This window comes from Narcine bancroftii, chromosome 2 (assembly GCF_036971445.1).
Source record: "Narcine bancroftii isolate sNarBan1 chromosome 2, sNarBan1.hap1, whole genome shotgun sequence".
Taxonomy (NCBI): domain Eukaryota; kingdom Metazoa; phylum Chordata; class Chondrichthyes; order Torpediniformes; family Narcinidae; genus Narcine; species Narcine bancroftii.
The window spans coordinates 37,405,010-37,422,229 of NC_091470.1; the positions used below are offsets into that span (position 1 = coordinate 37,405,010).

General features: G+C 39.5%; 1 protein-coding gene across 4 annotated transcripts in view; it reads left to right on the top strand.

Moving 5' to 3' along the window:
• LOC138753387 (echinoderm microtubule-associated protein-like 5) overlaps positions 1-17,220 on the top strand; it is a 182,360-nt gene that overhangs the window by 128,540 nt on the left and 36,600 nt on the right. For all 4 annotated transcript variants that reach the window (XM_069916317.1, XM_069916318.1, XM_069916315.1 and 1 more), the window contains 5 exons: positions 308-460; positions 8,291-8,422; positions 13,411-13,499; positions 13,649-13,825; positions 14,192-14,393. In XM_069916317.1, coding sequence (XP_069772418.1) covers positions 308-460; positions 8,291-8,422; positions 13,411-13,499; positions 13,649-13,825; positions 14,192-14,393 — 753 coding nt within the window. The remainder of the gene's footprint in view (positions 1-307; positions 461-8,290; positions 8,423-13,410; positions 13,500-13,648; positions 13,826-14,191; positions 14,394-17,220) is intronic.

Sequence of the window (17,220 nt, forward strand, 5' to 3'; positions counted from 1 at the left end):
TTAGAAAGACAAGATTAAGTTTGTGGAGATGAGTACCTGTATCAAGGCCAAACTCTGCAAATTACTGCATTATGGTAATGAAGGCACCAAGACTGCGAATAAATCCATGTCTTGGATAATACATGACCAATGGCACAGGAGATCTACATTTAATGGTAAAAGAATATTACATAATTTTTTTGTTTTTGTACAATTTTTCAAGATATGAAGTGCATCCATTTCAAAATAGATTGTAGAAATCTTTTGTTGCATAAAGCAATAATTAGCACTTTACTATAAAGGCAGAGCCTTTGTTATCTTATTACAGGCGGCCGGTGTTGCTGTTTTTCTCCTGATGGGAAATCTCTCGCTGTTGGCCTGAATGATGGAAGTTTTTTGATTGTGAATCCAGACACTCTTGAAGATCTTGTTTCATTCCACCACAGGAAAGACCACATTTCAGATATTAGGTTTTCCCCAGGTAATCTTAAAATATAATCAATTATTCTGTTTGTTTGAAAATTATTTGGTTTTGGTCAATAAATAAATTATCAGACTTTAAAATTTTAAGAATTTCATTATCTTAATAACCATATAACCGTTTACAGCGTGGAAACGGGCCAACTCAGCCCTTCGAGTTCATGCTCCCCCCTCCCACTCTCTGCCCATAACCCTCCAACCCCCTCACATCCAACCTTCTCTTAAATGACAGAAGGGACCCTGCCGCAACTATCTCTTCTGGAAGATCATTCTCTGAGTGAAAAAGCATTCTCTAACATTTCTCCTAAAGTTTTGCCTCATGTCCTCTTGTTCCAACCTCCCCTGCCCTCAGGGGAAAGAGTCTATTTACGTCTAGTCTATCTATTCCCTTCATAATTTTAAATACCATTATCAAATCCCCTCCCAGCTGTCTATGTTCCACTGAATAAAGTCCCAGTCTTAATCTTTCTCCGAACTCTAGATGCTGTAAGCCAGGCAACATCCTTGTAAATCTTCTCTGCACCCTCTCCACCTTACCTCTATCCTTTCTATAATTTAGAGACCAGAACTGAACACAATACTCCAAACCTGGCCTCACCAATGCCTTAAACAGCCGCAGCATCACTTCCCATCTCCTATACTCTATACTATGATTTATGAAGGCCAGCATACCATATGCCTTCTTAACCACCCTATCTACATGGGAATCCACCTTCAATGAACTCTGTGCCATAACCCTCAGGTCCCTCTGTTCCTCTGCGACCGGCAATGCCCTCTCCTTAACTGCATATGTCCTATTTTGGTTATTTTTTCCAAAATGAAACACCTCACACTTGTCTACATTAAATCCCATCTGCCATCTTTCAGCCCACTCTTCCAAACAAACCAAATCCTTCTGTAATCCAAGAAAACCTTCCTCACTATCCACCACTCCCCCTATTTTTGTATCATTTGCATATTTTCTTACCACACCCTCCTCCAAATCATTAATATAAATGATAAACAACAAGGGACCCAGTACTGATCCCTGAGGCACCCCACTTGTCACAAGCTTCCAACCTGACAGACAGTTGTCCACCATGACTCTCTGCTGTCTATCTTCCAGCCATCTCTGAACCCATGTAACTATCTCTGTTAATCCCTAGTGACTTAACCTTACATGCAGAACCTTATCAAAAACCTTACTAAAATCCAAATAGATCACGTGAACCACCCTACCTTCATCCATTTTTCTTGTCACCTCCTCAAAAAACTCAACAAGGTTTGTCAAACATGACTTTCCCTTCACAAACCCATGGTGGGTGACCCTAATCAATCTCTGCCTATCCAGATATGCATATATACTATCTCAAAGAATACTCTCCATAACTTTCCCCACAACTGAAGTCAAACTTACTGGCTAATAATTACTTGGCCTGCACCTTATGCCTTTTTTAAACAATGGAACTACATTTGCAACCCTCCAATCCCATGGCACCATACCCTCCTCCAGTGATCGTTGAAAAATCACTGACAGTACCTCCGCTATTTGCTCCCTGACCTCCCTTAACGTCCTGGGGAAAATCCCATCAGGATCAGGAGACTTATCCACCTTTATTGACCCTAGAAGCTCCAAAACCATCACTTTACTAATCTCTATCCTCTCCATAACTAAACCACTTCCCTCACTTATCTCATATAGCCCAATGTCCCTTTCCCTCATGAATATAGATGAGAAAAAATTGTTCAATATCTCGCTCATCTCATATGGTTCCTCACATAGTCCACCGGTCCCATGATCCAGTGGACCTACTCTATCCTTAACCCTCCTTTTACTGTTCACGTATCTGTAAAAACCCTTAGGATTTACTTTCACCTTATTAGCTATGGACTCCTCATGCCTTCTTTTTGCCTTTCTAATTTCCCTCTTAAAGTTCTTCCTGCAATCTAAGTAACGATCATACATCTCCTCAATCCTCTGTTTCCTATATTTTTCATAGGCCTCCCTCTTGTCCAGAACCAACTTCCTAATTTTTATAAAAAACCACGGCTCCCTTAAACTTTTGGTCTTGCATTTCGGCCGGACTGGAACATAAAGATCCTGTACTCTCAAAATCTCACCCTTAATTACCCTCCAATTATCCTCTACTTACTTTCCAGCAAAAAGATCAGCCCACACAACTCTCTGCAAATCCCTTCTCATTTCTTCAAATCTGGCCTTCCCCCACTCGAAGAACTTCAACTTCAGACCTAACCTACCCCTTTCCATAATTAAACTAAAGCTAATGGACCCATGATCACTGGATCCAAAGTTCTCCCCAACGCTCACCTCCATCACCTGCCTTATTTCATTCCCAAACAACAGATCTAACACTGCTTGCCCTCTAGTGGGCATCTCAACATATTGCTGCAAAAAGCAGTCCTGAACACATTGTATAAATACTAAGCCATCGTGCCCTCTTACTGACTATGTTTCCCAATCTATGTTTGGAAAACTGAAATCCCAAACCAACACCACCCTATTTCTACTGCACATCTCAGCCATTTCCTTGCACATTTGCTCTTCTAGTTCCCTTTCCCCATTTGGAGGCCTATATAATATACCCCTATAATAGTAACCTCACCCTTATTTTTTAGATCTACCCACACTGCCTCCCTCAATGAGCCCTCCAATCTATCTTGCCTCAGCACCGCTGTAATATCTTCCTTGACAAGTGTGCCACTCCTCCCCATCTCACTCCTCCAATTCTGTCACATCTAAAGCAGCAAAATCCTGGAATATTTAACTGCCAGTCACAACCCTCCTTCAACCACATCTTGCTAATGGCCACAACATCATAATGCCACATGTCAATTCACACCTTTAGCTCATCCAACTTCCTTACAACGCTCCTCACATTGAAATAAATACATCTCAGAGATCTCCCACATCTTACCTTCTGCCTATCACCCTCTCTCCCATTCTCACAATTATCATTATAGCATCTATTTATTACTTCCTGCCGTTCCAACCTCAAATTATTTAAATAAGCCTCTTTCCCTTGCCTAAAAACCCTCTCTCTGCTGTCCTGCCTAACTTGAAATCCTGTCTTCAACCATGCTAGTTTAAAGCTCCCCTGGCAGCCCTAGCAAATGCCCCAGCCAGGAGACTGGTCCCTCTGGGATTTAGATGTAACCCCATCATTACGGTATAGGTCCCATCTCCCCCAAAGAAGGTCCCAGTGGTCCAAGAACTTGAAACCCTTTCTCTTACTCCACCCCCAAAAAAACACACCAAAATGTCTGCATATCGAAAATATTCATTATAGTTCTTAATAGATTAAAATTAAAAGTATTCATTAACATCAAAAGTATTAGAAATGCTACTTTAAGTTTTAAATATTTAAGGATCTTCATTATCAAGGTTCAAGTTTATTTTTACACATACTGTGAATGCTATCCACCAAATCAATGATACACAAGAAGAGCAGAAAAGAGTACTGTGTTTATTTTAGTTTTATTTAGTTAGACATACAGCATGATAACAGGCCATTTTGGCCCATGAGTCTGTGGCACCCAATTTATCTCCAATTAACTTACACCCCGATGCGTTTTTGAAAGGTGGGAGGAGCCCCCGAGAAAACCCACGCAGACACTGGAAGAACGTACAAATTCCTTACAGACAGTGCAGGATTTGAACCCTGGTCCGGTCCCTAACGCTAATGTGCTGTAAAGGTGTTGCACTAACCACTATGCCAAATGTGTTATAGAGAGAGGGAGATCAGTTAAAATGAAGGAAGGTTATTTTACTCAAGTGAGGCTTATTCAGGATTCTGGAAAGAAACTGTACTTAAAGCTAGTGGTGTATGATTTCATTTTTGTGACTCTTTCTGATGGAAGGAAGGAGTAAAGAATGTGGCTGAGTGGGATGAGTCCTTTAATGTGTTGGATTATTTTCCAAGGCAGTAAGAAGTGTAGATGGAAGAGTGGGGGATAGGGTGGGGGGGTTGTAGGGAGGTTTGTGTGATGGTCTGGCCTTTGTTCACCACTCTTTGCAGTTTCTTGCTGTCTTTGAGGAAAGCAGTTCCCGTACTGCACAGTGATGCACCCAGACAAGAAACCTTTGACGGTGTATCCATAAAGGTTGTCAACGATGCCAAGTTTCCTCAATCTTCTGAGGAAATTTAGGCATTGGGGCATTCTGTTGACTTGCTTCCATGTGGTTAGACCAGAACAACTTTTTTTTAGATGTTTATGCCCAAGAACTTAATGTGTCTACTATCTCCATCATTGTTTTTAAAGAGGTGGTTCAGATAAGGAATGTTAATGTAGGTTGTGACTTTTCTCCCTAGAGATTAAGAGTCTGAGAGGGGACTTTAAGAGAAGTTCATAAAACCATGCTAAATAATCATGGTCTTTTTATCAGGCTAAGGGAATCCAAAACTAGAGGGCATAAATTTAAGCTGAGAGGAAAAAGAATCAAGGGGACCCATGGAACCCCTTTTTCATATGCACATGGGTATGTGAATGAGCTACCAGAGGAAATGTAATTGTAATATTTAAAGGACATTTGGACAGGCACATTGATAGGAAAGATTTGGAGTGATAATGGCTGACTGTAGCCAATTGAACTAACTGGGTAGACAACTTGATTTCCATGGACAAGTTGGGCTGAAAAGCCTGTTTGCATGTTCTAAAACTTTGACTCTAAAGTAGTGGTGTTTGAGATATCAGTAAACGAATTATTGCATTACTTTCTTTCTTCAGCTTGTCTATTATAGCATAAGGCAAAATTTAAAATCTGATTACAGAATTAAAAGAATACTGCACAATGAGTTGCTCATCCCCTCACATTACTTCTGCATTCCAATAAGAACATATCTGATCTTTTTTATCCCTTTTCTGTACTAATCCCATATCCTTTCAACCCTTGTACATGCCATATTTTTCATTTAACCATCTGCAAGTTGGATTGTACCTCCCAAGCCTATCACAGCACCATACAACACAAGAGCACAGAAACAGACCTTTCAGCCCTTCTAATCAATGCTGAACTATTATTCTACCTAATCCCACTGACCAACACCTCGACCATAGCCCTCCATACGCTTCCCATCCATGTACCTGTCCAAATTCTTCATAAATGTTAAAATTAAGCATCTACCCTGTAGCAGGTTATGCGCAAGTGCAGTGAAAAGACTGCTCAAGTAACACAACTGCTTTACTTTGAATTCCACGCTGCAGCCTTTAAGGCTGTATCTGGTCCTGCCCCTCACGCTGACGCAAGCGCGCATGCACCCTTCTGGTCTGGACTGGAAGAGAAGGTCTCGTGATGCCATCTTTGCTGTGGCTGCACTGCTGACTGTGTGCAACAAGCTGGGCCAGTTTGCCGCTACAACTATGTGCGTCACCACAGCCTAATTTTTTTCCCTTTTTGCCCTTAACTCATGTCTCCTGGCTTGTATCTCACCTACCCTCAGTGAAAAAATCCTACCTATATTTACTCTGTCTAGACTCCTCATAATATTAAATACCTCTATCAAATCTCCCTTCCTATTTCTACACTCCAGGGAATAAAGTCCTAACCCCCTGTTTAACCTTGCCATGTAACTCCATTCCTGAAGTCCAGGAAACATCCTAGTAAATCTTCTCTGCACTCTTTCTATCTTATCTTTCCTGTAGTTAGGTGACCAAAAGTACACACATTATTCCAATTTGGCCTCCCCAATGTCTTATACAACTTTCCCATAACATCCCAACTCCTGTACTCAATACTTTAATTTACGAAGGCCAATATGCCAAAAGCTCTCTTTACAACCCTATCTACCTGTGACACCATTTTTAGGAAATTGTGTATCTGCATCCCAGATCCTTATGTTCTACCGCACTCCTCGGTGCCCTATCATTTACTATGTATGTCATTTTGGTTTGTCCTTCCAAAATGCAATACCTCACACTTGTCTGCATTAAATTCCATCTGCCATTTTTCGGCCAACTTTTTCGAGCTGGTCCAAATCCCTCTGCAAGCTTTAAAAACTTTCCTTGCTATTCACTATCTTAGTGTAAATTTGCTGATCCAATTTACCACACTCTTCTAGATCATTGATATAGATGGCAAACAACAATGGTCCCAACACTGATCCTTGAGGCACATCACTAATCACAGGCCTCTAGTCTGAGAAGCAATCATCCACTTTAATTCTCTGGCATCTCCTATGTAGCCAATGTCGAATCCATTTGACTACCTCTCCATGGTTACCTAGCACTCAAACCTTTCTGACTAATCTCCCATGTGGGACCTTGTCAAAGGCTTTACTCAAGTCTATGTGGACAAGATCCACAGTTTTCCCTTCATCGCTTTCCTGGTAACCTCCTCAAAAAAACTCTTTAAAAATTGGTTAAACATGACCTACCACACATAAAGCCATGTTAACTATCCCTAAACAGGCCCTGACTAACCAAATATTTGTATATCTGATCCCTAATAACACATTACTTGCCTATAATTTCCAGGGTAACTTTTGAAGCCTTTTTTAAACAACAGAACAACATGAGCTACCCTCTCGTCCACCGGCACCACGCCTGTGCTAAGGACATTTTAAACATTTCTGCTAGAGACCCTGCAATTTCTACACAAGCCTCCCTCAAGGTCTGAGGAAATATCTTGTCAGGCCTTGGGGATTTATCCACCCTTATTTCCTTTAAGACAGCAAGCCCATCCTCTTCTTTAATCTGTATAGGTTTCATGACCTCACTGCTTGTTTTCCTTAAACACTGTGCCAGTTTCCTGAGTAAATACTGATGCAAAATACCCTTTTGAGATCTCTTCTGACTCCATACATAGCCAACCACTCTGATCTTCAAGGGAACCAATTTTGTACATTTCTATCCTTTTGCTCTTAATATGCCTGTAAAACTCTTTATGATTTTCATTCACTTTATCTGCCAAAGCAACCACGTCTTTGTTTAGCCATCCTGATTTCTTTTTTGAGTTTTTTCTTGAAGTTTTATACTCCTCAAGTACTTCTTTTGTTCTGTGTTGCCTAACCTTGCTATAAACCTTTCTCTTCCGACCCAGATCCCCAATATCCCGCAAATACGAAGGCTCCCTATGCCTGGTTACTTTACCTTTAATCCCAACAGGAACATACAAACTTTATTCTCTCAAAATTTCACCTTTGGAGGTCTTCCACTTACCTCACACATCCTTGCCTAAAAACAACTTATCTCAATTCATGCATTCTAGATCCTTTCTCATTTCCCCACCGTTGGCCTTTCTCCAATTTAAAATCTCAATCCTAGGCCCAGACCTATCCTTCTCTATAATTGAAACTAATGGCGTTATGGTCACTGGACACAAAATGCTCCTCTATACATACTTCTATCACCTGTTCTGTCTCATTCTGTAATAAGGGATCCAGTATTGCACTCTCCCTCGTTGGGACTCTCAGTCTCTTCCACAGAACCACGTATCTGAATACAAGGGCAGTAGATGCACATATTGCCAACAATAACACAAAGGTGAATTCCAAATTAATTTCTAAAGATGTCGTTATTTCTTCTTGAAGTCAAAATACCAGAATTCCTAACCCAACAGATTATGGTGGTTGAAGAAAGAAAATTGCTGCATCCTAAACAAGAACAACCATGAATGGACAGTACTTCACACCCTTACTAATGATGGCTTCAAGTCATTGAACAATTGTTTTAAAAATGTTATATGAAGTGTAAAAGAATACAGAGCAAAGTTTATCATAATGTTTTGTGTCAACCCTCAGAGTGACAGCTATCCATCTTGCGGTTTGCCTAATTATCATTTTTCTCTTTCTCTGTTGCTTCTAAGGGGTAGTAACATGTAATTTCAAAATTTCAGGTTCTGGGAAGTACTTGGCAGTAGCATCTCATGATAACTTTGTGGACATCTACAATATAATGAACAGTAAGCGAGTTGGAATTTGCAGAGGGGCTTCCAGCTATATAACACATTTGGACTGGGATAAAAGAGGTATTTGTATGTTTGTCTGTCAGCGAAATTGTATTTCTTCCACACTATCACTCTATTATGCTTAAACAAAAATATAAATAGGCACATTATCAATATTGGATATTTTGCGGAAGATTTAATTTTTTTTTTCTCAGATGCTTATAGTCCACTGCTCTAGTTTCAACAGAAGGATGTGCCTGACATTTTCGTTACAATTCCTGTTAATTAATAGCATAGGATGAACACTGGGGAAATTGTGACCCTTTTCTCTTATTCATTGCTAATTAGAATCAAGACCAGGATATCAGTGGAGCAGATTTTGCAGATGAAACAAAACTTGTCAGCACTGTGAACCACAAAGAGGATAGTGATGTACCTCAGCAGGATACTGGCAGGCTAATGGAAATGGAAAATGCATAATGGATGAAGTTTAATGTGGAGAAATGATGAGGTGATGTATTTTGGTAGCAAGAATGAGAAGAGGCAATGTAGAATAAAGGGTATACCTGCACAAATTACGGATTGTGGTTGTGCAGGTTGAGAAGGTGGTTCATAAGGAAGTTCTGCTTTTTGTTAATCGAGGCAGAGTATCAAACCATGCAATTTTGATGAAGCAGAAAAATAACTCCTGAATGAACACAGTAGATCAAGCATCATCTGTGGAGACAAAGGGTTGGTCAACTTTTCGGGTCGACACACTGTATCATGACTGAGCATAGAGAGAAGATATGTATAAATAGATGAGAGAGATGAGCAGCGACTGGTAGCTGATGGGTGGAACTAATAGGTGAAACCAGGTGATGGGCAGGTAGAGCCAGGTGCAGGAGTGGAATGAGGAAATTTAGAGACAGGGGCTAGTAGATAGTGGATTAAAAAAATAATTCTTCAGAAGGATGGACCAGGAGGAAGGGTGGGGAAAGGTAAACATGGGTTGGAAGATGATGTGGAACCAGATAAGAGAGGGATGATAGTGAGATGAAACTACAGGGGAGAAGAAGCCATTGAAAGGAAACACAGGTAGATAAGTGTATGGATGATGAGCAGGTGGAACTGGGAAAGGAGGATAAACAAAGGTTGAGAGAACCAAAGTGTTCTGATTTCAATTCAGAAAATTTTTGATTTAAAAAGTTTTTCCTTATCAAGTTTTGTATCATCTAATTATATATTTCCTCATTCTTTATATGATTCAACATTTGTCATTTGGTATGATAATGGTATTTAGTGTTTTTGAGACTTGTTTGTTGTCAGTTGACTTCATGTCTTTTCAACAGTATCAGCAAAGTTTAAATTACTAAATTCACATTTTTTAAGATATTTGCAGATCAGGTTCAATTACCAAATTTCCCCATGGCTTGTGAATCAAATATCCTGGATGTAATTTTCAAATTACAACCCTCCCATAAGGGTTTAATAACCTTTATATATGATATGCTTCCTAAATTGTGTCAGGTTTCCCTCCGTAAGATTAAAAGAGCATGGGAGCATGATCTACAATTTTCTATCTCAGACAAAAATTGGGATTTGATTCTTAAATTAATTAATACTTCTTCATTATGTGCTCAACATTCTCTTATTCAGTTCAAGGTTGTACATCAAATTTACTTGTCTAAAAACAAATTATCCCATATATTTCCTGACTTAAATGATGTAATGACAGAGAAGCAACCTTGATACATATGTTCTGGTCTTGTAAAGCTCTTGAACCTTATTGGAGGGAGGTTTTTCATGTTTTGTCAGTAATATCACGTGTTGAACACCCTTTAACGGCTTTGTTTGGAGTGTTGGATGATATTAACAAGCTATTTTCTTCATCTGATCGTCAAGTCATACTATTTACAACTCTTATGGCATGAAGAACTATTCTACTGAGATGGAAAGATCCTGTTCTACCCATTAGTACTCAATGGTTATGTCATTTCTTGTCTTAATTTAGAAAAGATCAGATGTCTGCGTTATACGTGAACACTAATTTTCATAAAATTTGGAGTCCTTTTATGGACTATTTTCATGCTCATTAAATCTGTCTTTATCATTGAATGTATTTATGTAAATTGTTTTTCCTCCAGTTAGTAATGTTTTATAGATTCAGCAGAACTATACGACCTTTAATTCTTTGTCAAAACATCCCAGGTTTTTTTCAGTTGGGGATTAGAGTTCTTTGTTTTTTTTTTCTTTTTTGTCATTCTGACAACATTATATGGGGAACGGATCTATTGCTATTGTTTTTCTTTTTGGAAATGTACTTGTGTTCTTCATATTTGTGTTCTCTATACAATGTATTCGTATTCTATAAAACTCAATAAAAAGATTGAAAAAGAAAGAAAGAACTGAAATGGACTGGAGAGAGTGTGGAAAGAATGCAGGGGGTGTGGATGATCTGAAACTGGAAAATTCAGAGTTGATACAGTGCAACTCCGAACATCCAAAATGGTCAGGACTGGGCCTATGTCGGATAAATGATTTTTTTCGGAGAATTGGTCATTTTTTAAAAAGTAGCCCAGTAGCAACAGCAAATTATTTGTATCAATGTTCAAACAACAACAAACAACAAGGGAAGGCTTTTTAAGCATTAAAATAATGTTTAATTCTCACCCACAAAATGCTGGCCACCACTGATCACCAAGACCTTCCAACCACAGCCAATCCCCAACACATACAAACAGCTGCCCTGCTGATCCCCAGGGAGGCTTCCCAGGCGGTGAGTTGGCAGGCTCCTGTCTCCATGGTCACCGGAGCTCCCAACCCTGATGCCCAAGTCCCAACTCTGAATCTTCCCTTCTAGGCCTGCCACACACACGCACGACTCCGGTGTGCACGTGCTATAGTAGGCCGAGGAGAGGGTTCGGAGTCAGCATCGGGGAGCTTCGCTGTGCCATTGAGCTATTGAGCCCAAGCCTGAGGTCCTGCTCCTGCCCGGGAGGCCGCTCTCCTTGATGATGCCAGGATAAAGGATTCTTCTGATTGCTTGCAGCTGGGAGACAGTGGCATGCAGTTTGAGAGGGAGAGTTGGAGAGAAAAGTCAATAGGGGAAGGTAAATAAGAAATGGAAAAACGAGGGAGGGGAGGGAATTACCTGAAATGAGGTCAATCATCATTCTAATTTCATGTCTGATTAATTTTTTTCAACCTGTGAGGTCAGTTTGGCTCCAGAAAATTTTGGATAAATGAGGATTTTGGAGAATACGATTTTAGATCATCGGAGTTGTACAATACCATCTGGGTGTAGACATTGATATAATTTGTTAGCCTCCCCTTCCAGCATCTGCAGTCTTTTGTGACTCTAAGTTGTGCTGAACCTTTATAAAATGAAGCTCCAACCTCAACTGGAGTATTGTATTCAATTCCAGTCACCGCTCTGCAAGGGTGTGAAGTCATTTGAGAGGATCCAGAAAATATTTGTGAAAAAAGTTCCTGCAGTAACAACAATAGATTGCAATGGTGGAAACAATTTTCTTTTGAGGATTGATGGCGAAGGCGAGATTTGATAGATGTACATAAAATCATGATGGATATGGATAGAAGGAACAGGGTGGAAAAGTAAATGTGATTAGAAATTTGTGTAAAGGGTTTGGACTCAAATCACAGTTCCAAGAAGCCTATTCCATATTGCAACCATGGCTGTGTATTAGAACTGCATTGTATTTCTTAGCTGCTGTGTTGGGTAGGGTGTGTGGAAAATACTAAATTTAATCATCAGGTGCTAAATGTGCTGCAAAATTTAGACAGAGGGAAACTTGGGAGCACAGTGGTGGAGATTAGGGTATGGAGATTGTCATTCACTGTAGAAGGCCAGAACAAAGGCACAATTGGCTGTTATCGCTAGACTTCCAGTTCAGTTCCATTGCCTGATTAACTCAGCAAAATGTCTTACTGTGTCCTGATAGTTGAGCTTAACATTCCCATAGATATAGAATAATACGAAGTTCTATTTAATTCATGAATGCAGACAGCATAGTCTACACTATGCTACACAAAAGAGTCTGGAAAAACAACCAACTGAAAAACCTCACAAAGATAAGCGTATACAGAGCTGTTGTCATACCCACACTCCTGTTCGGCTCCGAATCATGGGTCCTCTACCGGCATCACCTACGGCTCCTAGAACGCTTCCACCAGCGTTGTCTCCGCTCCATCCTCAACATCCATTGGAGCGCTTACACCCCTAACGTCGAAGTACTCGAGATGGCAGAGGTCGACAGCATCGAGTCCACGCTGCTGAAGATCCAGCTGCGCTGGATGGGTCACGTCTCCAGAATGGAGGACCATCGCCTTCCCAAGATCGTGTTATATGGCGAGCTCTCCACTGGCCACCGTGACAGAGGTGCACCAAAGAAAAGGTACAAGGACTGTCTAAAGAAATCTCTTGGTGCCTGCCACATTGACCACCGCCAGTGGGCTGATAACGCCTCAAACCGTGCATCTTGGCGCCTCACAGTTTGGCGGGCAGCAACCTCCTTTGAAGAAGACCGCAGAGCCCACCTCACTGACAAAAGGCAAAGGAGGAAAAACCCAACACCCAACCCCAACCAACCAATTTTCCCTTGCAACCGCTGCAATCGTGTCTGCCTGTCCCGCATCGGACTGGTCAGCCACAAACGAGCCTGCAGCTGACGTGGACTTTTTACCCCCTCCATAAATCTTCGTCCGCGAAGCCAAGCCAAAGAAAAAAAAAGACAGCATGGACCTGCAAACATAAAATTATATCTGTAATGATCTAAACCATCAAATGCTGAAATAAAAACACGAATGCTGGTTGAACTCGAATGGTTTCTCTTTCCACAGATGCTGTGTAAATGGACAAGTTCTTCTTACATTTCTGTTTTGTTTCAGATTTCTAATATCTGCACAAACAGATGCTGGAAATTTGTGTCACGCTCTATTTAATTTTTATTATATGCCCAACTGTGGACTTAAAACAGAATGGTTCATTTTCATCAGTACAGCTCATTTAAATTGGCAGTGGATGGAAATGTTATTAATGTTGATCAGCAAATTTTATTTTTCAACAGGTAAACTTTTACAAGTCAATACTGGTGCAAAGGAACAATTGTTCTTTGAAGCTCCCCGTGGAAAACCCCAGACGATAAATAAGGCAAAGGTAAGCCAATGTGTGGGTCTCTAAATTTCCAAGTGCAGCAAAAGAACAGCCCTATAACAGATAATATGCAGTAGAGTACAGCTCTATTACATAAATAGAATTATGGTACAGGTTACATGATTTTGTTATAGGAATTAATAATTTTCCAGGTTGAGAAAATGGATTGGACGTCTTGGACTTGTGTCTTAGGTCCTTCGTGTGAAGGTATCTGGCCTATAGTAAGCGACATCACTGATGTAACTGCATCCTGTCTTACTAGTGACAAAAAACTACTTGCTACAGGGGATGATTTTGGATTTGTGAAGTTGTTCCAATACCCAGTGAAGGTAATCACATTTCTATTTTAATCGCTGAAGTAAGTCACCCTTTTTGTGATTACAAATGTCTTTGTAAATACCCAAAAATGGGAAAAAACTATGACATAAAATAAATAATTTGTTTCTTCATTGTTTAGTTTTATCCATATTTAAGTAATATTTATAAATGCAGCTTATTGATTGTACCTGTAATATAATGAGAAGTAACTGTTTTAGATTATTAGTGAATTATGCAGTTTTTAAATCAAGCAACAAAAAAATTGTCCTTTGAAAATTGTTTGAAATAATTTGAAGATAGGTATATTATAAAACACACAAAGTTGTCTTTGCTTTTGTAACTATAGATTAAAGTATTTCTTATTGGTTTGATTTAAGGCAAAGTATGGAAAGTTCAAAAGATATATTGCTCACAGCACACATGTAACAAATGTACGATGGGCACATCATGACAGTTTGCTCGTTACGGTTGGGGGAGCAGATACATCATTAATGATTTGGACACATGAGGTGGATGGACACAAGCAGACCAGACAGTATGAAAGTGAAGAGTCTGATTTTGATTCTGATGAAGATGGAGGCAAGTATAGTTGGTTCTGTAAGGCCAGTCAGTATATGTTTACTCTTTCAAAAAGTGCAATTAAATAAGGCAAACTCTCTGCACAGGAATTAGATACAAGTTTTTCGCTGTGATTCGTTTTCATTATTGTGTCAAGATTATTCTGTGAGGAAGGGAATGTTGTAAGATTAAGGAAAGCCAAATGTATTTTTGCCTGCAAAAATCCTATAGTGAACTGGTTGTTAAACGGAATTTTTTTACATAAATATGCCATACAAATGACTTTTTCATTATATTTTACCAGATTATTTACTTAAGTACTACATTTGGTGAGGTTGATGTACTGGGGTTTTCCTGCCAAAAAGATCCTCCAGTCTTTTCATATTTCAAAGTAATTCATAAGAAATAGGAGCAGAAATAGTCTAATCTGACCAATCGAGCCTGCTCCCCTATTCAATAAAATCATGGCTGATCTGCCATGGACTCAGCTCCACCTACCTGCCTTTTCTCCATAATCTTAATTCCTCTACCACACAAAAATCAATCTGATTTAAATATATTTAATGAGGCAGCCTCTATTGCTTTCTTGAGCAAAGAATTCCACAGATTCAATGCAGTACACAAAAGTGCTCGAGAAACTCAGGAGGTCAGGAAGCACCCGTAGGGTAACCAACGTTTTGGGCCTGAGCCCTTCATCAGGGTACGAGCAAAGTAACAAGCATACACCCAAATAAAAAGTGGGGGGGGGGGGTTGTAGAAAAGGAAGGGGTGGGGGATGACAGCTAACAGGCAAGAGGTCATAGATGATACAGGTGGGACGTTAGAAGAGAAAAAAAAGCTGTCACAGGCTAACCATCTCATTTCTAAAATCAACCTGGTGAATCTTCTCTGTGCCACCTCCAAAGCTAATCTTTTATTAATTAAGGAGACCAGAACTGCCCATAGTTCTTCAGGTGCAGCCTCACCAGCAACCTGGATAATGGAGCAGAATCCCCCTGTTTTTAAATTCAATTTCCCATTGTACGTCAGGGAAATAAATTTCTGGTAATCTTGCATTCTGTCCTTTTGCAAGATCTGCTTTCGGTTATCCCATTATATAACAATGACAGTACTTTTCCCTGCTTTGATGATTCCAATTTTCACGCTGTTTTATTTAATGAAAGATGGATCACTACTTTTTATGGTGATAAAATCAGTGTGAATAAATCCTTTTATATTCCCCATGACTCTCTTAGTTTCTTCTCCTTTTTCCTTAAGCATCCAACTCTATACATCTTCCAATCTTTCCTCTTGAGGATATTTTGAACCAATTAAAAGCAGGTCCTTTTTTGTTCACATGACATAGAATTCACTTAATAAACCATCATTGTTCATTGCCAGCAGGGATGCTGTTTTTCTGCATTTTTAAAATATGTTTTCAGTTCACAGTATTTACTGTCTTTTTCCTATTCTCTACCCAGCTATTCTCAACATTTTTTCGGCTATGACCACCCTAGGACTCTGCTCAAAGTTATAGACCCCGCCCCCCCACCCCCCACCTTCCCTGCTTCCCCAGAATGAATGTTGATACTAGTGGATCACCTTAATGCACTGAGTTTAAAATCTATACAAGATATCATCTGATCCAATTCCACACTGGGTTTCATGGAGATGCAATTCAGTGGAAACTTGAAACAAAATATATTGATATTTTTTTTCTCACTGCACAGTTGGTACACTTCATGTATTTATTTCAGAATATTGACTGAATGATCTCAGTACTGGGGTGCCATGCTGGCACAGTAGAGTTTATTGATTGAAATAAATATGCATTTAAAAACCAAGGAAACTGCTTACCACATCTGTTGAAGGCTCTCAAAATTCCAGTTGTTATACTGTTTAATGGTCAAGAAAGAGATCTTTCAATTAATTCATAATATTTGAAGATACTTAACAACTTAATGCAGTTTACCATTTCCCAACTAAACTTTTGGGATTTTGTTTGTTTCCTGTTCCATGATTTAATTATGAGATCTAGGTCAACAAAACATTTCAGTTGAAGTAATTTTCAATGGTTGTTCTTCAGTATATATAGAATTAGTGCACAGAGATGTACTCGATGTATACTGATCAGATTATGAAGCTCAATAGCAGTAAGGCACAAAGTTTTCTTGACCCACTATATGTGTTTTTTTTTAAACATCCCCAGAATATTCCCACCCATCCTGAATGAAATACATTATGGTGCTTTGCAATAAGACCATAAGAAATAGGAGCAGTAATAGGCCATTCAGCCCATCGAGTCTACTGCACTATTTAATCATTAGTTGATCCATTTTCCCACTCAGCTCCACTGCCTGGCCTTGATGTCCTGGCTAATCAAGAACACATCAATCTCTATCTTAAATATGCCCAATAACTTGGCTCCACAACTACCTGTGGCAACAAATTCCACAGATTCACCACTCTCTGGCTGAAGAAATTCCTTCACATCTCTGTTCTAAGCGGACATCTTTCAGTACTAAAGTTGTGTCCTCTTATCCTAGACTCTCCCACCATGAGAAACAATCTTTTCTATATCTACTCTGATCATGCCTTTCAACATTTAAAATGTGTTCATGAGATTCCTCTTCATTCTCCTGTATTCCAACAAATACAGGCCAAGAGCTGTCAAACGCTCCTCATATGATAATCTTTTTTCCCAGAATCATCCTTGTGAACTTCCTTTGAACCATATCCCATGCAGGCACATCTTAGAATGCTTAAACCAGATTAGAAGACCCATATTCTGAAATGTTAAAATGGTGATACTATTTTTAAATTCTGAAATATTCAGATGTCAGAGAAAATGAAATATTATTAGTTATTA